The sequence below is a fragment of the Leptidea sinapis genome, chromosome 28 (assembly GCF_905404315.1).
Source record: "Leptidea sinapis chromosome 28, ilLepSina1.1, whole genome shotgun sequence".
Classification (NCBI taxonomy): domain Eukaryota; kingdom Metazoa; phylum Arthropoda; class Insecta; order Lepidoptera; family Pieridae; genus Leptidea; species Leptidea sinapis.
The window spans coordinates 1,845,855-1,871,670 of record NC_066292.1 but is presented as its reverse complement, the minus strand read 5'-3'; the positions used below and the strand labels follow the sequence as shown (position 1 = coordinate 1,871,670).

General features: G+C 38.7%; 1 protein-coding gene across 8 annotated transcripts in view; it reads left to right on the top strand.

Moving 5' to 3' along the window:
• Window positions 1-25,816, top strand: part of LOC126973077 (probable phospholipid-transporting ATPase IM) — a 144,373-nt gene that overhangs the window by 107,835 nt on the left and 10,722 nt on the right. For 3 of the 8 annotated variants that reach the window (XM_050820203.1, XM_050820204.1, XM_050820198.1), the window contains 15 exons: window positions 868-987; window positions 2,234-2,413; window positions 5,102-5,212; window positions 5,863-6,039; window positions 7,331-7,502; window positions 8,041-8,145; window positions 8,738-8,890; window positions 10,447-10,594; window positions 11,944-12,084; window positions 13,782-13,933; window positions 15,507-15,730; window positions 16,652-16,877; window positions 18,489-18,592; window positions 19,234-19,407; window positions 20,916-24,123. In XM_050820203.1, coding sequence (XP_050676160.1) covers window positions 868-987; window positions 2,234-2,413; window positions 5,102-5,212; window positions 5,863-6,039; window positions 7,331-7,502; window positions 8,041-8,145; window positions 8,738-8,890; window positions 10,447-10,594; window positions 11,944-12,084; window positions 13,782-13,933; window positions 15,507-15,730; window positions 16,652-16,877; window positions 18,489-18,592; window positions 19,234-19,407; window positions 20,916-21,278 — 2,550 coding nt within the window. In that variant the 3' untranslated portion in view covers window positions 21,279-24,123. Of the gene's footprint in view, window positions 1-867; window positions 988-2,233; window positions 2,414-5,101; window positions 5,213-5,862; window positions 6,040-7,330; window positions 7,503-8,040; window positions 8,146-8,737; window positions 8,891-10,446; window positions 10,595-11,943; window positions 12,085-13,781; window positions 13,934-15,506; window positions 15,731-16,651; window positions 16,878-18,488; window positions 18,593-19,233; window positions 19,408-20,915; window positions 24,124-25,816 lie in introns of those variants that run through there. The other 5 variants (XM_050820201.1, XM_050820199.1, XM_050820200.1 and 2 more) reach the window with 5 other exon arrangements.

Sequence of the window (25,816 nt, the reverse complement as noted above, 5' to 3'; positions counted from 1 at the left end):
TAGACGCCCGAATGACGCGCACCTTCACGATATTATGCAAATAGAAATATTTATTATCATTGACCTATTACTGTCCGTGTCGCTCGAGTACTCATAATATCGTTCCGACTCGCTTCCACAGAGGCGGATACGTTGTGAGCACACCTTGTAATGAGTCAATATGCGAAATTCTCACTGCTCTTCGTCCGGAGAATATACACTGTAGCGAGCAACTTTGATACTATTGTTTTGCATGTAAATAATTCAGTATTTATTACTACCAATAGTTGAGCGATATATTTTAAAATCGTTTGTGTTTGTCTAAGCTTGGGGATTTTACCCTGTTGCATTTTGCAATTGTTTTTTTTGATATGAGTATGAGATTCACAATTTGTGCTCGTTTTTCATTTTGTTTTGTGGACTTTATAATATTATGCACAATAGCAAACCTGGGACAGTTAGATATATTTATAACATATTTTCGCATGTTTGATTCAGTGAGTGTTTGTTTTACTGAATCTTTGTTATCATCACTACATTTTACACTCACGAACATCACATTACATTCAACATGACCTTGAAAATATTTGCAGTAGTACTCTTATTATATATCTCATACCATAAAATTTTTGTCAATTTGGTTGCAAATTCTTGATTAAGTTTCTTCTTAAATGTGTGGCAAAAAATGTGTGAACATTTCAGTACTGTTGAGAAACAGAGGGAAAAAAAGGTGATATTCGAATACGGCAATAAAAAAATGGTTGAACCGTTACTTGATCTTTATATGGGTGCTAAACTAAATTTAAATGAATCCAATACCTATTGATGAATAAACCGCTGTATGCCTTATATGCGGCACTTTGTGGTATGTGTGGGACTGATACACAGCGACGCAGCGGCGCTAGCGGCGCGGGCGGACCGCGCGGCTCGGGCGCGACGACCGCCCGCGCGCGCCTCCTTGACCTGGAGCTCGAGCAGGGCCGCAGCACGCCCGCACACAACGCGCACGTACGCACGCAAATATACTCCAATATTGCGCTCTCAAAGCCCCTCTTGAATTCCTCTCGAATTATTCGCTTACAATTATTTGCGGGAAATCAATTGTATATTCGTAAGTTATGTGTTTTTTAGCATCATTAACAGTTTTAACAAATCTTTTTTTTTATAAAATTGAGAATAGAAACGCTTATTAAACTATTATACCGATTTTAAGCTATTTCGCGTTTTGTCAAGTTCGCCCACCATTATTTGGACATTGGAATGATTAATTCGAGAGTAATTTACTGAAATATTACATCGATATTAACGTTTAATATAAATAACAAAAATAATTTTCAGCTTAAATGTAATATTATAATCAAATAAATAATAATAAAAATGTAAAATTACACTGTCTGATGATGTATGAAAAAATACACTAACACCAAAATATTATGCACTAGATTTTGATATTATTTGCACATTGCACAAAATATATTACGAGAGCCACGCCACGACGAATTTCTGTTATAATTTACCCTTACCATTTCCGAGGACAGTTTGTTGGTCTTGATGAACACTATTTTTTTAAGTAGTAAATTGGGATAATTTTGTCATGCTACTATTTTTATGTGTCAAAAGGGCCATCATAATGTCCCGCTAGTAAAACTAACAGACGTGCGCCAATTAGGAAGAATTTCGGTCAATGACCCCTTTCTATCTGTCCATTGCTCTACATAGGGGCGGATTTGCTGTTTTTGTAGTTGTACTATAATATTAAGCATTAATATTGGCAATAGACGCTGAGACCAATCTCCTATTTTATGTTCTTCTATTCGCGCAATCGATTTTAACAGGTGCGTTTTTCTTAACTTCACAAGCATGCCGGCTATGTCGCTTCTGTATTACTGAGGTTATGGTGCTAATATGTGACGCTTAAATGCTTTTGTTTTGATCTATCTTTCTGTAAAGTGTACATTGTTCTTTTTTGACTTAATTATATTATATTGAAGTACAGATATTTTTTATTTAAACTTTTTGATAAATCAAATACGTTATTTTTTATACAATGCTTGTACAATGAACATCATTATTTTTACGATCAAGCAACATAAGACTATAATTTGATAATTATTTTGTTTTCTAATATTAATAAATCTATTAATTAATTTTAATATTATAAAAAATTTAAAACTTATGTTTTAGTAAAAAAAACACAGTATGTTGTTTTAATATTAATTGCAATTGTTAACTAAACAATTGTTGTGTTCCACAGAGGATAGAACCGCTGGACTTCTCCGATAATCCCGAGTATGAACCCGAGTTTAAATTTTTCGACTGTAAGTTGTTGAAGGCAGTGAGACAAGGCGACTCCAATGTGTTTGACTTTTTTCGTCTGCTTGCGCTGTGTCACACTGTGATGCCGGAACAGAAGAATGGCAGGCTGGAGTATCAGGTCAGCTCAGCTTCTTATAAGAGTTACAATGGTTCAACATTCTGACAATTACAATTTTCTTCTTTGAAGTTTGACAGCCGTTGGAGAGATTATTTATACCTTTGGCTAAAAGTTGAATTATAAGTCCTAAAGTTAAACATACTAGGTCCTATTGTGAATGTTGAACCATTGGCAACACGATATAGATATTTCTAGTTTAAGTAATTTCTTTATCTCAGGAAGTTACATTTAAAACACACCTCACTTAGATCGAAAATCTCTTCGTCGAAATTCTAGGTCTTTTATTTTTTTTATATATAAGAGGGGGCAAACGGGTAAGAGACTCATTTAATGGGGAGTGGTTAGGCAACCGCCCATGGCCTTCCTCAACACGAGGGGCAAGAGATGCGGTACCGGGCTTTATGTTAGGAGCTTTTGTGTTGCGAAACTCTGAAGTGTCAGACGTCAACATGATGCGTGTGGAATTCAGCATTTTGACGTTATGTCCGGTGGTGAAACTAGACCCGACCAACTTTCGGCAAACCCCGTGATTAGTGCGGTAGAATATGAAAAAAGAACCCACATCTACTAATAAGCAAGGCCAACGAATCAAGCTGATCGGAGATGACTTGATTGTTAATGATTCGAGCCGCTCTTTTATGTATGCAGTCAAATGGAAGATGCTGGTACTGGGGAGAGCTCACCCAGAGGTGAGAACACTACTCCATATGAGGCCGAATTTGCGCTTTATATAGCTGCAGGCGGTGGCTTGTAGTGGTGTACTATCTCGCCTTACTGAGTACAAAATGTTTTTAGAGGCCCTCTCTTCTAATTGACCACTGAAGTTTGCTGGATATATCACCGCCGAGCTTGCCGATACAAGCTGTGGCAGTCAATGGATTCATCTGGTATCGAGGGGATACGACAAAGGGAGACTTATTAACGGTGAACGCACAAAATTATGTCTTAGGGTTACTTAGGTTAGGGTTTGTAAAATTTAAATATTTCAAAAGCGATGCCCTCAGAGCGAATTTGAAGTTAAAGAATGGAGACAAATCTCAATTTTCAACGAACACTCCCCGCTTCTCTGTATATTGTTATGGACTGTGATTTCTTTTCTTTTTTTTATGGAATAGGAGGACAAACGAGCGTACGGGTCACCTGTTGTTAAGTGATCACCGTCGCCCACAATCTCTTGCAACACCGGAGGAATCACAGGAGCGTTGCCGGCCTTTAAGGAAGGTGTACGCGCTTTGAAAGTGTATGCGCTTTTTTTGAAGGTACCCATGTCGTATCGTCCCTGAAACACCGCACAAGGAAGCTCATTCCACAGCTTTGTAGTACGTGGAAGAAAGCTCCTTGAAAACCGCACTGTGGAGGACCGCCACACATCCAGATGGTGAGGATGATATCCTAACTTGTGGCGTGTCGTGCGAAGGTGGAATTCGGCGGCGGGAATCAGGTTAAACAGCTCTTCGGAACACTCCCCGTGATAAATGACAAGAGAGACAGACAATGAAGCGACGTCTCTACGCAACGCCAAGTGATCCAGCCGTTCACAGAGCACTGGGTCCCCGACAATTCGAGCTGCTCTGCGTTGCACGCGGTCAAATGGATCGAGCTGATACTGGGGTGCGCCAGACCAGAGATGACAGCAATACTCCATGTGTGGCCGGACCTGCGCTTTGTAGAGCGCTAGTATGTGGGCCGGCTTGAAGTATTGCCGTGCTCTATTAATGACGCCCAGTTTCTTTGAAGCCAATTTGGCTTTGCCTTCCAGATGACCACGAAATTGGCAATCGCTCGAGATTTCGAGACACAGTATTCCGATACTAGGCGCGGCTTTAAGAGAAGTGTTCTCGAAGAGCGGTGATACGACAAATGGGGTTTTTTTAGTGGTAAACGCGCAAACTTGAGCCTTCTGGGGGTTAAATTGGACAAGGTTCAATTTACCCCATTCCGACCTTCTCAAGAGAGGACTCGATAGAAGACACAAGTTTCTCCCGGCACTGGTCGACGATTTCCCGAGAGAGACAGATACAGCACACAGCCTTGGGGCACTCCAGCATTCACGGGCTTCGGGTTCGAGCAATATCCGTCGACAACGACCTGTATGCTGCGCCCAGTGAGGAAGCTGGAGGTCTACTTGCACAAGCTCTCAGGAAGCCCAAATGATGGAAGTTTGGAGAGGAGCGCCTTGTGCCATACACGATCAAAGGCCTTCGCTATATCCAGGCTAACTGCCAGGCCTTCCCCCTTGCTTTCAATAGCCGCTGCCCATCTATGTGTTAGGTATACCAGAAGATCACCTGCCGACCGACCAGGGCGAAACCCGTACTGTCGGTCGTTGATCAACTGGTGACCCTCTAGATATACCAAGATGATGTGATGTCATTGTTCGCAGATTAACCAAGCGCGGAAAAATAGCAAGCGTCATGGCAACTATGAGTTACTTTTTTAATTAAATAGAGATGTAAATTATAAAACATATTATGCATATTGATTACGATTATGTTTTGTATGATTGAATTTCCAAGCAGGGAGGCCTTCGTTGAAAAATAACATACCCAGTAATGAGCGGTTTCAAACATAATTTTCACACAAATTGCTTTTATTTAGATGTTTTTTCAGTGTTTCATTAAGTGATAGACTACATTTAAATTGAAAGATTGTTAATAGATATTGTTATTATTAAAATTGAATTTACAGGCGCAATCACCAGATGAATCAGCGCTAGTCTCTGCGGCAAGAAATTTTGGCTTCGTGTTTAGAGAGAGGTCCCCAAATACAATCACTATAGAAGTTATGGGTAACACTGAGGTATTATCTTATATCAGCTAATGAACTTTAATAATTGTTGTTTTTCTTCTTATTGTAGTTTGTCGATGTCTAGTGAAGATTATCAATATCTGCCACAGAATTTTTAATTTTTTAAGGATTTAAGAACTCAGCGCTAACCAGTGGGAGGCTCCTTTGCATAGGATGCCAGCTAGATTATGGGTACTACAACGGCGCCTATTTCTGCCGTGAAGCATTAATGTGCAAGCATTACTGTGTTTCGGTCTAAAGGGCACCGTAGCTAGTGAAACTACTGGGCAAATGAGACCTAACATCTTATGTCTCAAGGTGACGAGCGCAGTTGTAGTGCTGCTCAGAATGTTTGGGGTTTTTCAAGAATGGGCAGGGCGTATCATTTACCAGCAGCTGAACCTCCCGCTCGTCTCGTCCCTTATTTTCTTAAAAAAAAACAAAAGCATGCATAAAACAAGAATATTTAAAAATAGAAATTTTCATTTAATGCGATTACTAAACTTCCCTTCTGTTGGTAAAAACAATTGAGATTAGTTCTCCATTTTTTTATTTTAAAGTATCTGCAATTGGTCATATAACAATATTCTAAAACCAATTACTTATCCAATTTTGAAAATGGAACACAGGAATTATATTAATGAGATGTTTGAATTTTTCAGGTGTACGAGTTATTGTGTATATTAGATTTTAATAATGTAAGGAAGAGAATGTCCGTAATACTTAAGAAGGACGGTGAAATTAGGTTATACACGAAAGGTGCTGATAATGTTATCTACGAGAGGCTAAAGAGTAATTGTCAGGAAAGTGTCAAGTTAAAAACACAGGAGCATTTAAATGTAAGTATTATATTCTGTCAATTTACTCTTGAATCATCAAAGTCGCAAAATTTATCTGTTATATTAAAATATAAAGAAAATATGTCTCTACAAATCCCTACATACTTTAATCCCTGTTAACGGGATATTTTACTATTCACTATTACTTTATATTTAGGAAATCACATCTTTATTACAAACTTGGAGGGTTAGGACACGTTCTATCACATGACATACACCTTACAGCAACTCAATAGAAAACCCTTCATGGGCTTCATTGGTGCTCAGCTTCACAATGATGCATAATTGACTTGTTGTGAGGATACGAAGACTCCAACTAATAATACCATTTCGATCGTAATGAATAATGATATGATCAGTGATCACATTGTTTCTTAATGTAATGTTATATTATTTTATTCTATGAGATGTGTACATTTTTAGGTAATTAAGTAATGTTGTACTGAATTTCATTACAACACTCCTATGTTTTTTTTTCCATTCCTTCATGCGCAAAGAGTTTCAATTCAGTCACATTCTTATTGCTCGATGCATGGTATCTGTATGAATTTTGAAAAAAGAACGTTTTCGTTTATGCGCGTTCCACACTACCAGAACGTCGCGCGCCCTAAAAAAAAGAAGCTTATTCGAATCCCCGCCATTTTTCTTCGATATTTTTATTGTTTTGTTTACAAAAATGAGCGATTCATTTTAAACGCTGAATATTCGAGTGAATTTTAATTATTGCACTATATAAAATGTAAATTACTACTAAAATAAATAATCGATACATTAATACTTAGTTTATTTGTATTTATAATCAGTAATTAATGATATTAGGCTACTACGAGGACTGGTGTTTTAATGTTAGCATTAAGCTAACTGTTTCAGAATCTTTTAGAGGATTCATATTCTGGTGGGTGAAGATAAAGTCTTGTATGCAACTGTTGATAATTAGGTATTAAAACACTCATGTGATACTATTATAAATCCACATTCGTGTTTTAATACCCCTTATTACACAACAGTTGCATAAATAACTATTAACCTTTTTGAAGTTATTGAACTATCGCTTCTTTATGTGACCCCGCATATAACATCTCTAATAATGCACCGCGTTCACGTATTTGTTGTTTCTGCGAGGTGGTTCCTTACCCCGTCGTTATTTATTTATTTTAACATTACCTGGAGTGTACTGGAATAGCAGGTGATTTGCTATATTCTACCAAGTTAATTGAATTTAGTTTTAAGTTCCATTTAAGTATTGACGGTAATTTTTTTTAATTTAAAATCACCAAAAAAAAAATGCCAGAAATTTGCTGGCGAAGGGTTGCGAACGCTGGCACTGGCGTGGCGACCGCTGGAGGAGCGGGGCTTCGCGGAGTGGAAGAGGAGGCATCAGGCCGCGGCACTGGCGATACACGACCGTGACGAACAGCTCGACGCCATCTACGAGGAGATTGAGACTGACCTCATGCTGATAGGTACGTGACATGGATATAAGATCAACATTCTCTCTACTTTGATAATATTTTTCTCTGCGAACCTTTCTCGAGTAATATACGTTCACAAAAATCGTCTACGTTTTGCTCTAATTAGTGATATAGCAATGATAGTACAATATTGTATATTTGTATTGAAAATAGCGCAAAAAAAGAATGCTGGGAGAGTTTCTTGCGCCGCTTCTTCTCTCTCAGAGCGGCATTTGTTTCCGAAACGGTAGTAGTATCTAGTATATTAGAAATGACATCAAAAAGAATTCTAATGGAATCAATTTTGAGAAAATAAATGCCTTTTATGCCTTTTTAATTACAATGTCTTCCGAAATTCAACAATAAGCTGACACCAGGGTGTAGATAAGTTGTTAAGCACTATTTGATAAAAATAAACAAATTCAAAGTTGTATTAAGTTTTGCAATAATCGTTGGCATATGAATGTCTATGAATAATATTTTTTTTTATGAGTAACCTATGCAACTTTCATAACAGTTTCTAATTAAAAGATAATTTTGTCATTTGTAGGAGTAACAGCAATAGAAGATAAGCTCCAAGATGGAGTGCCAGAAACGATAGCCAATCTAAGTATGGCCGGAATTAAGATATGGGTGCTGACAGGAGATAAACAAGGTGAGATTTACTGAGCTTTACTTAAATGAGTTACTCTTATAATGTGTGAGTGGCATTTCTTACACGAAGTGGTTCTCAAGTTACATTACAGCTGAAGTTGTTGTCAATGACACAACTGTACAAAGAGCGTAGGTACGGGTCACAGCGGCTCTTGCACCACCTTGCGTACACAGAGGAATTACAGGACATAATATACTCATATCTCCTACTATTGAGTTTTCAGTTGCGTGAGAGACCTAGGTACCTTCCATAACGCGCGAATACCATTATAAAAGGCCTGCAACGCTCGTTTATCCCCCTCTTCCGGAAAAAAATAGTGGTCCGGCTTTTAGAAGGTTATTTTGTACATACACGATGTAACGCCATGTAAGTGCCACTTATGGAAGCTAATGTCGTAGTATGGTTGTACGCGCAAGAAATTTTCTTGCCAACCATACTATGAAGATATGCCGCCACAAGTCCAGATATTGAGGGTGACATGCGATAGTGAAGGGTGGCAGGAATCAGGTGTATCAGCTCTTGACAAAATTTACTATTGGATTCATATAAAATACCCTTCTCATAGCCCAACATAACGTATGTAATATTACAGAGACTGCGATAAACATCGGGTACTCGTGCCAGCTGCTGACGGACGACATGGCGGAAGTGTTCATCATCGACGGCGCCTCACACGACGACGTGGACCGACAACTGGCCAAGAGCAGGGACTCTATTCGCGTCGTCAACACGTTCCTGCCGCACGGTGCGTCTGTTGTGTTCAATCATACATAGCTGTGTGGTCATATAATTGACCAACTTAACTTTGGTCTGATCCTTGTTAACGTATTATACCGAATGGTTAGTGACCCTGACTACTAAGCTAGAGGTCCCGGGATCGAATCCCCGTAGGTGCAATCATTTATATGATGAATATGGATGTTTGTTTCCGAGTCATGTATGTTTATATGTATTTATGTGTGTTTAAGTAAGTATATTGTATTAAATATGTCGTTGTCTTGTACCCATAGTACAGGCTATGCCTAGTTTTTTGGGGCAAGATAATTTGTGCAAGAGTGTGTCAGTATTATTATTATTATTTACCTTTCACTCATATCCGATAATACAGTGGTGCTAACTGCGCTGAATAGCAATACCTACAATTCAGCGCTAATTTTCTATTAGTGTAATCTATTTCTGGAACGAGTTCCCTCTAACTACTGGATAACTCTTTAATGGGTCAAGGGATAAAGAAGTTCGTTAGGGAACGATGAAGCGGAATAATTTGCAAAGCGGGGATCAGTGATCCAAGTGGTTAGCCCATTGCCACTCCCGCCACTGTCCTGCAATCAAATGCGTTCATGGATACGCTCTCATCAACAATCTACACAATACCCGAAGAATAAACGGATCAAACTGACACGTCGACTTATCGCACTAAACAGACACGATATCCGAATGTTGGTGGGCATACTAATGGGTGGGAATACATATCACTTAATTAGCACCTTTTCATGGGCAATGGACAGCCCTTAGTGCAGAGGATGTCTGGCTGAGGACAAAAAGGGCCAACCAAGAAGTCTGCAAACGAGGTTTTAGTGTGAAAAATACTGGACTGGCATATGCATCATCCAAAACATACACTCTCCAACATACAATTTCTTGGCAATCATTTACGGTTTGAGGTAGATGGTCGCCATGAGATGTAATGTTCGCTGATGATATTTCACTTATTTTTAAACTGAAGCGACGTGCAGATATTGATGACGAGGTAAACAATACACTCTCAAAGATAGTGCGTTGGTTTGAAACGAATAATCTGCACTTAAACAGTAAAAAATAGTGTTTACGGTTCATTACACCAAACACAGCGGAGATACAAACCAATGTACTTATAAATGTCCAGAGATTGGAACTTGTGGACGTAGTGTCCACTCTTCTGTCCACTCCTGTCTTCTTGGGTATCACGTACTACTCCACACCTGAATATCTAAGTGATCGGACAACCTGTGACTAGACTATGATTATTTTATAGCAATAGCAATGACAGTACAATATTGTATATTTTTATTAAAAAAAAGCTCAAAAAAACAATGGTGGGAGAGTTTCTTGCGCCGCTTCTTCTCTCTCAGAGTGCCATTTGTTTCCGAAGCGGTAGTAGTATCTCGTCTATTAGAAATGACACCAAAAAGAATTCTAAAGGAATCAATTTTGAGAAAATAAATGCCTTTAATGCCTTTTAAAAAATTATGAATTAAGTGATTCGTCTGTTATAACAACTTAAAGATATGAATTATCGAATTGATGCTTTATTATTTTCAGGAAGTTCAGACTCGAAAAATAACCGTGAAACAGCAAATGGAGGCAACGTGCCCCGGCCGTCTCCGGGCCGCGCCGCCAACGTGAAACTGAACGCGCCCGCAGTTTCAGTCGTCACATTTAGGTGGGAACATAACTCAATAGCACACAGGTAGACACAACACTACACTATGTTACCTTACCCCGCTCTGCCGCACACCTCACGCCTCACGAGTCACTCTACGCTCCCCCCTCTGTGTAGCCTTCGCTTTTGTGATTGTAGTGTTTGACAAGTTGCCAAACCAATAAGTATTTATATCGAAGTTACGAATGATACCATCTTTATGTCAAACCAAATCAAATTCGTATAGGTCACGGAAATGACACTAATTATGAATGTCAAAAAAAAATTGTTTTCTTATTCAATCTACCGCTACTTCGTTTTGATTCCTTTAGAATTCTATTAAAAACAAATGGCGCGCTGAGAGAGAAGAAATTAAATTACTGTAAACTATTTATTTTTAGTATATTGATAGCTAGCCTGTGGGTGCTCTCGTAGGTACTAAATATAACTTTAACTGCTGTTTTAACATGTTTGCTACAAGACTCTTTAGATCATTCTCCTTTCTAATCTTATTTCTTATTCTCTTTCTATACTTACAATTGAACTTTTATCACACACAATATCACTTTCTACTTTCAATACATACACATAACCTTCATATTAGTTTTACCCGTGATGAATCACTAGTTTTACTTTGCTAATTATTAATTTAATAAAAGAGGTAAGTTATTTTATAAAACTACGTAGTTTTGAACTGCTCTTGTCGAATTATAACAATGTTCTTATGCTTTATGTTTCATGTTATTAAATAAAATGTTATCAAAAATTAATCTAATATTTATGGTAAGTAACACATAGAAATAACTGATATTATTTTTGATGTTGAAGTGAGGGAAAATGACCAGGTTTTCATTCAAAGTGACCACATTTACTTCAATAATACGCGATTGAATTATTTTATTGTAATGGATAGCCGAATCGAAGCATAACTATTTTATTACATTTAAGTACTACTAATATCATTACTGAATATTACTACAAATTCTTAGATAAGTATGGATTATTATAGCTTGACAGCATAGATTTTTTTTGGTTCATAAGCTGGAATTAATACAGTAACAATATCTCTTATACGCCACATATAGTAAGCATATATTTTGATAATTCTCAACAAAGGGAAAGTCCTTCTCAACATAAAGGCGAGGATAGAAATGATTTGCATATTTAGAAAGGAGAGCTTGTGTGAAAAGTTTGATGCGAATGGAGAAGCCAGAGATGTACTGGCCGGCAACGCTCCTGTGATTCCTCTAGTGTTACAAGAGAGTGTGGTCACTTGACATTAGGTGACCCGAACCTGATTGAAATTGAATATAATGGACATCGGCTTAACGGATTTGAAAGAAGAAGCACGCGCGATTTTATTTTATAATTTACGAAGATATTGTGCCATTTGACAGTAATGAGTACGTGAGCGGTCTGGGGGCGGGGACAGCGGGAGGCGTGGACTCGCACGAGCACAGCGACGACACCAACGGGTTCGCGATCGTCGTCAACGGACACTCGCTCGTGCACTGCCTGCATCCCAAGCTGGAGGACAAGTGAGTATGGATTTGATAAGAACTTCGCGGGGGGGACCTTGAAGGAATCGCAGTGCTAAGGTCTTAAGAAAAAAAAGTGTGTGCGTGTAATCTGTACGTGCGATTGAAGTACAACTAAATTAAAAATTAACTTAAGGAATAATTAACAGATACATATATATACTTTTTATTGCTATCTGAAAGCTCATAGACAAAATATGTTATTTTCGTTTGCCCTTGTTTGTCCCACCTATCCTAGACATCCAGTATATAAGAAATATTCTTAAAAAGTTGAAGCACAAGAAGATTTAATTTATCCCATAAATTATATACTTACTTTAATTAAAAGCCATGTTATTAATAAATAATTGACTAAAAATAATAAGAAATTGAAGATTAAATTAATATTATAACGTTGTTATTAAATATTAACGAATATGGCTGTATGGGCTCGAACCTTTTGCCTGCCCAATGGACGAAGAAAAATTAACGAATGTGCCGCAAACGTCACCCTGAGAACTTTTATTTATTGTTTATTACAAAAGTACTCTTAAATAAACAAATACAGTTGGAGATTTTCAGAAAATAATACTGAGCAACAATTTGAAACAATTTTCGTAAACCATTAAATTATAATGGTTAAAAATTGTTTCAATTGACTTTTTTCTGCCGGAAGTACTAACGTTACTTCCATCAGAAAAATTTCTGAGTTACCCCCAAGTCACGCCTAAAGAAGTATTACGCCATCTAACCGTTTCGTTACCCACCAACAATGTCGTCGCATATACAATTAGTACACTCTTGTATTAGCCGATTTTTGTTTTGGTTATGGTACATAAATGACGAAACGAGAAGTAGGCGCTACACTCCTGACCAAGCAATGGTCGGACCCTGAGGGGCGTTTACAGAGACCTGAAACTATTGGGATGTGTAGTCAGCATAAGATCTAATAAGGGAGCCGCGTTGGCGACTCAAACAATTGGGACAGACCATACGCCAATGCAAAATTATGCACAGATCCTCCTGCGTAGTCTGTGGTACGTGACCCAAGCCATTCGGCATTGTGCCCGTTGAAATCACCCAAGATTTCAGCGGAGGGGATCTGTGCAAGCCTTCTGTAACAGTGATAATGTTATATTATTCCTAGCGTAAAACGATGTAGCCACAATTACATCCGGCTGTGTCATAGGTACTAAATAAGGAAAGGTAATAGAAATTTCCCTCACACATCTATAAACACTTATCGGTGAACCGTTTACTGAAAAATGCAATTAATACAGATATACTACTATTAACGCTTGACAATATCTGTCGATATTTTCGATATTCCAACACTAGATGGGTGAAAGATAGTTGAGGTAATATATAATAATAGTTAGAAATTAGGACAGGGCAAATAAACATATACTATGCGACAAATCAATTTTATATCATAACAAAAATAAATTGCTTTTAATTAATTCTTAAAACTTTTTTTATAAGCTGCCAGTTTTTAAGTGCCACTAATTCAGTTGGTCTTATAGAAAATTGTTTCATACATCACTTACAATAGGATTACACCTTTCTGTTACTTTTTGTCGTGTGTGTAGTTGTTAAATTTTTGGGTTACAGAAAAAAACGGAAATTACTCTACAACTGATTTTGATGAAATGTCCTGAATTTTTTTAAAAACGCTTTCATGAAAATCTTCTCGTCATTTAAACTTTTGTAATCGTCAGATTTTTGGATGTGGTGCTACAATGTCGTTCAGTGATATGCTGTCGAGTGACGCCGCTGCAGAAGGCGATGGTGGTGGAGTTGATCAAGAAGAGCAGGAAGGCTGTCACGCTTGCCATTGGAGACGGTGCTAACGATGTCTCCATGATAAAAGGTAAAAGGCATAGAAGAGAGTAATTATCTCAAAATTAAGATTTCTTTTTGATGTCAGTTCAAACACTACCACCGCTTCGAAAACAAATAGCCCTCTGAGAGGGAAGCAGTGCAAAAAACTCTCCCGGCATTATTTTTTGCACTCTTCTAAATAAAATATACAATATTGTACTGTCCTTTCTATTGCTATAAAATAATCATAATATAGTCCCAGGCTCTCTGACCGCTTAGATATTCAGCTGTGGAGTAGTAGGAGTTACGACAAAGCCATTTTTTTTTATAAAACATTTAAATTAATTTATTGGTAATGTCTGACAGCGACTGCTGTTGGCTATTCAAAGCTAAAAATGCTATTATTGTAGTATTTAGTTCAGAAGTGCATAACGTTATCGTTCAAACTTCCCTTCAAACATTTACGTTTCCACAATTATCAAGAATTTTTAGAACCTCTAAACTGTGATAGAAATTTTCCAGAGCAATGTGTGGAGCATGACATTGTTCCAAAACACGTGTGCTCCCATTTTTAATACGCACCCACATATTCAGTGTATGAAATTGTCAGTTCTAACCTATTTCGATGTTCTTTACTATAACTCTGAATGTGATAAGTATTTCACTTTTTTTAAATTTAACTATTATAACTCTAAATCGGTTACCGTCTCATTCGGTTTGATTCTGTTATTTTGTTTAGAGTGTTAAAGTTTTAGGAGGTGTGTTAAAGCCCATAACTCGGCATGAGTCGAAACGAGACGAGCGTACTACCAAAAGAGATACTTAAACACTCCAAAAAATTGCGTGTGTACAAAGAACACATGTCAGAAGTAAAACCTGCATTGTGCATGAACCTCTAAACTGCATATGAAGTCCTGGTACATGTTGCTAGGATGACACATGATTTCAACCGCTATGAAAGACATTACTAACACCGCTACTATATTTATGTTCTCCTGGTGTCTATGCAGTTATAAGTCGTGCGTATGACATAAGAATATATTAATGTATACCTACTCGCGTCGTACATTAAAAAAAATAGAATGCATATTTCTGTCTCATTCTTTGCCGGCTTCATCCTACACATTTTTGTATTTGTGTCTCTTACCTGTCGTTTTTCCGTTGCATCCGGTTTGAAATCACAATTATTCTAAAGAAGTTTCACTTCAATAAAAAAATTGATAAAAAAATATTCTTCCTTTGTACTTAAACATTGAACCAGTTAGGTTTTCAAGCCATGGACTACAATTTAACAGGCTGCTTTGCACAGGATGCCGGCTAGATTACGGATACAACGGCACAACGGTGCATTTTTTTGCCGTGATGTTTCGGTCTGAAGGGCGCCGTAGCTAGTAAAATTATTGTGCACATGAGACTTAACATCTTATGTCTCAAGGTGACGAGAGTAATTGTGGTGCCGCTCAGAATTTTTAGGTTTTTCAAGAATCCTGAGACTGATTACTGTCGTCCTGCTCGTCTCGTCCTTTATTGTCATACTGCTCGAATCCAATAGAACTCCAATACATTCAGGTTTTAGTTTGTTAGATATATATTAAAATAATGACAATTATATTTTGGTACAGCGGCACATATCGGCGTGGGCATATCGGGTCAGGAGGGCATGCAGGCCGTGTTAGCGTCCGACTACTCCATCGCACAGTTCCGCTTCCTCCAGCGACTGCTGCTGGTTCACGGCCGCTGGTCGTACTACCGCATGTGCAAGTTTCTGCGATATTTCTTCTACAAGAACTTTGCCTTCACTGTCTGCCACTTCTGGTTCGCATTCTTCTGTGGATTCAGTGCTCAGGTTTGTACCTCGCAATACTCACTATCAGCAGGTTTATGGTAGTTTTCCAATTACAGCACTAAAGCGCATTATATGGCACTAGTAGTTGCCCGTTAAATTCGCAACGAAAGGTTTTTCTCAATAAAATGTTTAGGTAGTTATAACAGAGAGACTTTTTATTAATACGGCGATATAAGAATAATAATAATACTTTATTTCATATTTTTTACAATCACTGCAAGTAAGTAATTATTTACTTCTTTTTATCGTTAAATGTAATAATAATAACATTGAAAACCGGTTTTGCAGTGATATTAAAAGGGGTAGACCTCTGACCCCGAAACTAGGTAAAACTGTATCAGTATCCTCGACAAAATTGCATTGTGCGCCACCTAGTCGCATTATGCTCTGTAATTGGAAAACTACCTATATCGATTTTACAATATGATATTTAAAATATGTTTTGGCAATGTGCCACTTTTTATGTTATGTTATGGAATCCCCTAATGTGTTTAGCGGCATCATCATAACAGTATGATCTCTTTGTAACACATCACCGAACAAGATACACTGCAGCATGTCGATATAAGGCTTCGATCATGTCATGACGAGTACTAAGTAAAGTAAGGGACGAGACGAGCAAGACGCACACTGGTGAATTATAACCGTATTCCAAAATACCGACAACAAGACTTTTATATAGGACTAGCCGTTTCCGAATTTTAAAAGGAAATAAATTAAATTTTATTCATTTTATTACAAATACAATAAGCCATAAACTATCTAGAATAAATTTCGCAACGAATGGTGATAGTTTCATGTCGATACGATCAGTGGTTTAGTCGTGATTGAGCCACAAACAAAGATCATTTTCATTATGTATAGGATTATTTTTGTGCGAGAGTTCCTAAAACAATGTTGTGTGAATGATGACGTCCGCAGACGGTATTCGACGAGATGTTCATCTCGGTGTACAACCTGTTCTACACGTCGCTGCCGGTGCTGGCCCTGGGCGTGTTCGAGCAGGACGTGTCCGACGTCATCTCGCTGCAGTTCCCCAAGCTGTACGCGCCCGGACACACCAGCCAGCTTTTCAACAAGACTGAGTTCATCAAGTCCACCCTGCACGGCTGCTTCACCTCACTCGTGCTTTTCCTCATACCCTACGGTGAGTGCTCGTTGAATTGAGTTAACCTTCCATCCTTAGAATAATAACGCTTAAACGTGAGTAGGCCCAAGCGAAATGAAGCAGTTTCGTGGTCTTTTATGACCACATACGTTTCCCGCCGCGTCAGTCTTATTCTGTCAACTTCCAGGACAAACAGTGCGCGAAATTGAATTGGAAAATGACTAACTGTGCAGTGAAAGAGTGTCACAAAGCGTCTTATAATAAAAATTATGATTAGAAAATAACGTTTCACACCTAAATACTATTTTACAACTTTTAATTTAAGCTAATACATTCGTCAAAACAGCAAAATATTTTGTAAACAAAACAGACGCCATTAAAAAAATATGATGCCAGCTATGAAAGTACTATATACCCCGAGTTCCTCCGCTGGGAGAGTTTTTTGTGTTTATTGGTAGATATTGAAAGGATTGGTATGAGACCACATGGGGTCTAATGACCTCCTCTATGTAACGTTGAGCTGCTATTGTGCCTTCGTTTAGAATTACCAGCTCGGTTCTGCCTGACATAGAGATTCCTCCCCATACCATAACATTGGGACCCCCAAATCTGTCACTTCGTGGATCCAAACTTTCACAAGCATCCGAAAATCGCTCACCTTCACGCCTCCAAACCCTAATGCGACGGTCATCACTAAAAAGTTGAACTTTGCACTCATCCTTAAAAAATACTGTCCTCCAATCATTCATATCCCATGCCAGATGCTGGTTTGCGAAGGATAATCGGTTTTCACGATGAGCACTTGTTAATAGTATCCGCACTACGCGTCTCCTGGAGAACTGCTGGTCCTCGTGTAAACGATTTCTAATGGTTTGATTACCACGTCTACCGATTGCCGGCCACGTATTACAAAAGTAAAGAGCGAGCTGTGATGCAGCGTTCTCTGCGCGCAGTCAAGCGCACGTAACGATCCTTCTATGCGGTAGTTGCTCGAACTTTGCCAAATCCCCGTCTCCTGGTTAGTCTTGAAAGCGATTCCAAGCATTCTGGATCACTCGGCGGGAAAAAGCCAGCTGCAACGCGCGAGAACGCTGCGCATGGCCTTCTTGAGGCAATGTTACGGCCCTTAACCGTATCGGTTAGCAAGTACATTTGACGTCGAATTCTCGGCATAAAAAAAAAAACAAAACAAAACTTACAGTGTTCTTGACAGAATCGTCAATTTCACTGAGTTGAAGTTCCGTCTTAAAGTCGGGTAGAATCAAGTGGTTCCAATAAATTATCAAAAACTACCCACTTTAAACAATTATGCAGTTGGAATACTCAAAAAAATGTGTGTAGACAAATAAGGTAACACCACGATAAATAATCAGCTACAGAATACATAAAAAATAAATTATCACTAACGAGGTCAAAAAAATCAAGTGGCCCTTATTTTGTTTTGACTAGTATATTTAAAACCTTCAAGTTAAATTAAAACTAATTTTGGAAATGAATTATCTGGAAGAAGAATAAGACCTTATTTTTTCATGCGAGTGAGTGTTTAAGCTTTGCTCATATAATATTATGTAAATTGTAGTTACTTAGTTATTTTGTAAATTTTAAATAAAGTCTATGATAATGCATTAAAAATATGTATTTTTTGTACAGGTACTTACAAAGATGGATTAGCGCCGGATGGAAAAATTCTGTCCGACCACATGTTGCTGGGAAGTGTCGTAGCGACTATATTAATTATCGACAATACTACACAGGTAATTTATTATGTCATACTCAACGGAATTCACTGGTGGGTCGATGATAACTCCTGATTAAATTGTCGGATGTTCGGATTAATGGTGCCTATACGGGCTGGTTTGATATCTCCAAAGGTGTCAGACAAGGTTGTGTAGCCTCGCCTTGGTTGTTCAACCTATTCATGGATAGCTGCATGAATGATGTGAGAGAAATGCAATGTGGAATCAATATCGAAGGGTTGTTTGTTAAGTGCCTCTTGTACGCCGATGATAAAGTCATTTTTGCGTCATCGGCGAATGAGTTGCAACAAATGATGGACTGCCTGAACGGGAGCTTTGAAGCGAGAGGTTTGAAAGTGAATGCAAGAAAGACGAGTGATGGTATTTGAGAAGGATGAAAGGTTGACTGAGTGTAATATTACGATTGAAGATAAGAAGAAGGTAGCATGTTTGCAAGAGACAGAAGATATGAAGGAGATATTGAAAGGAGTGACTGCGGGTGTGTGAATGAAGCGCTGCACGCCATTGTGAACGGCCAGACAAAAGAAGCGCGAATGACTGTTGGATAATGGAGTGCTTGTCGCCACGTTAGTGTACGGAAGTGAGAGTTAGGTATGACAGAATTAAGAAATCGTCAATAATATTTTGAATGTGGTCAGATCGCGTTGGACACGACGTACTGGACGGCATTCAACCACATCACGATCTGGGGCTCGCTGGTGAGCTACTTCGTGCTGGACTACTTCTACAACTACGTGATCGGGGGCCCCTACGTGGGCTCGCTCACAGTCGCACTCACGCAGGCCACATTCTGGTTCACCGCTGTACTGACGGTGAGGCTCCTTACATTTATCCCTTCACCAGTCAAATAAACATTCAATTAGGCTTTAACTAAGAGTCCAAATGTTTTGAGTTTTCTTTAGTGTTAATTCTACCAATATTTGTCGTGAAACAATTCGACGCGTGTTTCGTCTGTACCCGAGGCATCCTCAGGAAATGTTGACTCGCCAATCTCTGCCACGAGACTCAAGAGTCATTCATGATTATGGATTTCCGCAAAGTAACGCCTAGTTCAATAAATATTCTTAAACTAAGAGCTTTTCAATCGTCATTGCAAATATTTCTTTTAAATTACTGAATCTATCATATTATGTTCGGATAAAATTGAGCTCGTGATAAGAAATTACAATAAACTCAACGGCCACTATTTTCCACCAAATATAGTATTTTACAATGGTTGTAATACACATAAAAAATTAGTTTGTAAGGTGCTCGTGTTTTAGTAATATCAAATATTTCAGAAAAACTTACACAGAATTCACTGTATGAATATAAATTATCATAAATTGGATGCAACAACCTTTAGAGCTTGAATTCATTGTTTCTGTAAGGATACTTCGTAAAAATGATGGTCGTGATTACTGTCCTAATTAGTAATCGCATCCAACAAATACAATCATTAGTCAACAACTTGGCGACAAGTGACGTCTAACGACCGTATTACAAAAACGGATTGGTTTTAGTGAGAGGGAATTATGTGACGCAGTAATATTTTTATTATAAAAACAATAATTTTAGTTATTGATTTTACATTTTACACATTTACTCTAAGATCCTATAGTGTTTGCTACTCGCTACCTATCTATAGTGGATCTAATAAACACAAACTCCTTAGCAACGGCGGCTAAAGTGACTTCTCCATATTCGCTGTGGACTTTTGCGACATCAGGCAGCTTCGCTCAAATTTAAATGCCGTCCGCTTCCACCTGGAGACGGCGAGGCCGGCCCTGCTCTTTTTAACCGAGACACAGATATCCTCTCTGGCTGATACATCTTACCTTTCATACACGGGGAACAATCAGGGAAGATGTCTGTTCTTGACGCCTGAGTTTTCTTGAAGGACAGGACCTATCCATCATCTAGCTGCGTGTCCACGGCGACGACCATCTGCGAATCTACGCTTGCCTGTATAGGTCCCATAGTGGTAACGCAGAGACTGACCGGCTCCTCGAGCATATCCAAACGGCTACAGATTCCGTGTTGAAGCAGATTGCCACTGCAGAGATCGTATTTCTTGGCGATTTTAACGCCCACCACTCCGAATGGCTAGGGTCCCGTACTACCGATCATGCAAGGAAATCTGTTCACGAGTTCGCCTTAGCATATGGTCTGACGCAACTGGTTATTGCGTCAACGCGAATCCCAGATGTGGAAGATTACACCTCCACTGTTGGACCTTCTGTTGACCTCACATCCGGACGGTACCCAGTTCGACGGTACCGTTGACCCTCCTCCGGGGTCGTCGGACTACTGCCGGGTGTACATGCATGTTGTGTGCCAGATGATGATCCTCATGGTGCCGGTGGTGTCGTGGCGGCTGGCGTGGTCGCGCCGCCGGCCCACGCTGGGCGAGCGGCTCCGCGCGCGCTGCCGCTGGCGCCGCGCCGCCGCCGCGCCCGCGCCGCGCACGCCGTCGGCGCGGCGCGCGCGGCGCTCCGTCCGCTCGGGCTACGCCTTCGCGCACCAGGAGGGCTTCGGCCGCCTCATCACGTCGGGCAAGATCATGCGCCGCATCCCGCACGCCGACGCCGCGCTGTCCGCGCTGGCCTCGCTGCCCGGCAAGTTCCACGCGCGCCCCGCCACCCCGCCCGCCCCGCCCTCGCCCCGCGCGCCCCGCCAGGACCTGGACTCGGTCGACTTATGAGCGGCGACATGAGGTATGAACGACCCGTGCACTCCGCGCGGACGACTCTCGTTTCGCCTTGGATCTCGATTCCGTCGACTTCGTGAGAGAAAACCGACCGAGTTATGACAGGGAAAGAAGACAGTATTACCGGAGGCGGCGACGCGGGCGGGTGTGCGGGGATCGTGAGAGACTGTAGCAGTGACCGTGCACTCGGACGGCCCCCGGCCAGTATTAAGTTGTGTCCCCGCGCTCGACAGCCCGCCGTCTGCCCGACCGAGCGATGTTTGTAAATAGACCGTTTTACGAACCGTATTTTCTTTGATAGACGGCATAATGTCGTCGAAACTCATATTGTGATAATGTTAATAGTTGAACGATTCGTATTATATTATTGCCTATATTAAATTATATTTGTTGATTGAGAGTATATATTGATAGATATTTATTATGATACGTACTAAGATTACTCTTTTATATCGGAACACGTAGTTACTTCGTGATTGTTCGTTCGTGTCCGGAGACCCACTTGCGCGTTCCCCGCCTAGTTTTGAACTAGGAGTTGAATCGAGTTGTCATAAATGTTCTGACCATATCGCAAAGCAGTTGGCTAATTGAAACCTTAATTTTTAATGTAAGACATAACATTTGTTATTTTGTAATAATAGTGTTCGATTAAAGTTGACATGATAATGTTTTTTTATATTATACGTAGAATATCTTAAATCCTTTAACTGATATAAAAACGATAAATCAATATCCAATTTGACAATACAGCCCCGTGACAGTCCACTATACAATACACTTCTTATCCAAAAGTGGAAACATCTCTCTGGTTTTTTTAATAATAAAAAATGATTCTACTTGTAACGATTTATATATATTATAAATAACGAATTGTTTGTTTCAAATTCAAATTAAATCTCTTTGGTTATCATGTTTTATTCAACTGGTATGTTTTTAGAAACAATGGAAAGTTTTTTTTAATGTTTGTTTCGTATCTTATATGTACTTAAAGGACCATGCGGCTCCTTTTTTAACGACTCTGACTTTGCTTGTTATAAGCTAGCTAGACGTGTCTGGAGGACGATCTCTCGCCCTGACTCGTGTCTCAAACTCAGCCCGTTAGTGTTCTATTGAACTTACATTCAAGCTTCTTTCTGGCCAGCTCATAACCATAATACTGACTTCTCTTAGTTACTCATTCACATTAACTGAGGCATTAGCCCAGGAATTGTCCTGCATGAAAATGAATACTCTGCCAGTAAACTGTTGGCTCGCTTGGTACAGGAGGCTCTAGACACTCGTCGATGTAAGGTGATCCAATTGATGACGGCAAGCGAGGTCCAGATAAAAACAAGTTTGGTTTTCCAATGACTGATCCATGAATCGCCACCGTAACTCACTTTTTCTGTAAAACTCCCTCTTTTTGATATACCTTCTTTCTTCCATCGGTAACATACAGCATGACAGGTACATAATATAATCAACTTATGTGCTCAAGTACAAATTTTTAGGTGCGCTCCTCGGTAGTCTACCGTCATTTTGAAACTATCACCTGTTTTTTAGATTTCAAGCCACAGTCTAAAAAATGTGATTAAGTGCAGAAATGACATCGCATACGCACTATTCACTGTTTTGAGATCAAACCTTATAATTATTAAAAATCGTATTTAGTAACAAATTGCTGTAATAATATAATTTAAAACATTTTAATCGACCACCCCGTACCGGTGTAACAACTTGAATGCCTATATTCGTGGTCAACTGACAACGTCACATTAGTGTTGCTAGTTGACTGTCTATATTTTACATTCTAATTGATTATTACAATTTTCACAATAAGATTGATTATTAAATAAATCATAAATAAAATTAACCAATGAAATAAAAATAAATGAATAAAAAATTATAAATATGTTGGTAACGCTAACAATCGGAATAAACGTAGAACAATTTGTATATTTTTTTTATTAGATGCAAATTCGAATATTTAAATCCATACACTATGGTCTAGACCAAATAGACATAGTTTTAATGTCGTATATATTATATATCTCTCTCTCTCTGTTAAACTTTAATCCCGCCTGATATTGTTTCGATTTTTTGATGAGAAGTTTATATTATACTTAATTATTACGGACAGGCCCCGCAAGTGGGCAACGTATCTACGATTTCATTTTGGCGACCAATTGTTTAATTTCGCTACATAGGTCGAGTCAGGTTCGACTGTGTTATTTTTTTTTGTTTGAAATTGATTTATGTTGTAGTTTAGCACTATTAGGCCCAGCCTTTCGTTCGACTGTCTAGAATTTAGGCTAAATGTTAGTCAGTCTGCCAACAAGAAGATGTTATGTTGCCACACCGCATTCCTAACTGGAGTAACAAAAAAATGTACGGAACAAGGCGGTAATTGTTCATTTAAGAGTAAAAAGAAAATAAGACGCTCTAGCGTCTGTCACTGTAACATAACAATAACTGTAAAATAACAATAGATTATTGTCTTCAGTTAGGTATTTGGGTGATGGGTTTTCATTGTTAACTTCGTAGTCACTCCACTACTAAGATGAACGTCATACGTTATTTAATTATTATTATTGTCGTCTTTGTCCGGATCTTAAAAATGTGCATTTTAAAATAATCATTAGCGTGTAGTTGAATGGAAACAAGTGAGAAACGGATTTCGACTAAAGTCACGTGTTTTAATGATATTTTTAAAATTGTCGATAACAAAATGCATTTACTTAATATCAAGTGTCTTATTTTGAGTATGTATGTTAATTTAATGTGTCTTTTTAACTACATGCAATATGATCAACATCTGCTTTGATATATTTTTTTTAATAAAAGTTACTCTCTGAATTTATTAAGGTTTTAATTTGTTCCCAAATTTCCGATTTTATGTAAGTAGTCAATACAAAACATGTGACTCAAGTTAATATTTAAGGAAATTTCAAAACTAAACAATAACGGCCAAGACGATCGCTGCTGCCCTCACCCAACCCATTCGGACCGACGATCTTGACCAGATCGTAGGTCCATCTCGCATTCCAGGACTTTACTGCCCCAACGGCCATCTGTCCGTCGAGCTATGTGCCCTGCACACTGACACTTCAGTTTCGCAACCACTGAGCTATGTCGGTAACTTTGGTTCTCCTCATTTCCGATCCATCTCGCAGGGAAACTCCGAGCATAGCCCTCTGAGTGACAGTGAGCTTCCTCGTAAGGCCCATAGTAAGCGACCGCGTCTGCGTACCGTAAGTCATCACTGGAAACACACACTGATTAACTAACTCTTGTCTTCAGACACTAATGGTAATCACTAGTGGTAATTGTGACGAGAAGATTTTACGGAGTTTCCCGAACGCTGCCCATCCCAGCTTAAAAATGAAGTTTTGTGTTCCATTCGTTCCGAAGTTCGTCCCGATCATTTCATATTTTTAAACGTACTCTAATTCATTAATGTGGCGAACGAAAATTTAAATATGGCGGCTGTTTGTTCGAAATATTAATGTCAAGTTAACGAAACCATAGTTACCTATTGATTTTCGTTAGTGCAGTGATATTATAGTATTAAAAAAGGTAGATATGTCACTAGCGCGCCGAAAATCAATTTCCTAAATGGAGTCAATTGGTTCATGTGGTCGTAGTCGCTCTCTCGATACGAAAACAGTACGCACGCGTTTCTTGTTGACAGATTTGCTTAAAATTTTATATACAGCATTAAAATGCCATCTTGTGTAATGCGAAGATGCACTAATTACGCAAGTAAAAAAGCAAAATTCATGGAATTACTTACCACAGGTAAGGAATCATGAAATAAAGTATTTTATTTGATTTCAATATTTCTCTAAATAAAATAAATATGGCGGTACGACATCGCGTGCCGGACGGAATAATGCAAGAGCCCGTGAACCCCAGACCTACGTTATTGTATAAAAGCTGAAAGTTTGTCAGCGCATGCTTCCAACACAGGTAAGAACGATGAACTATTATGGAGTTTGGGTTACAGTGGCTTTGGCAGGTAAACGGCACTAAAGGCGTGTAAAATACCGCTAAATACATCAAATAATAAAGTGCGTATTATCTTCAGAATATTATTAAAAATCACGTTATTCATTGCCAGACCCTTAACATACCAAACACCCTTAATGTTCATGAAATTATAATTTTACTTACGTCGGTAATTTTAATACTTGGGTAATAAGTTGATGATGTTTCCAAATTAGCCAGACACTGTTTATAGTGCCAACCCCTTGCCAGAAAATCATTGTAAATCGCAAGAAGTGATTCGTGATAAGAATGACTTATAAAATAAAGTTTTTGGCATTTGGCAGAAAAGACATTCGATGCTAAAACTACCTTAAATTGTTAAAAATATCAATTTATTTTGTCAACATGTTTAAAAAAAAACAAAATAAAATATTCCTCAACAATTAAATTAAAAATTGGTTTATGACACAAGTTATTATAAAGGATAAAAAAATTGAATTTAAAATTAATTCACGTTTTTTCAATGTCTCGTTAGAAAATAATGTTATTTTATCACTTATTTTGTT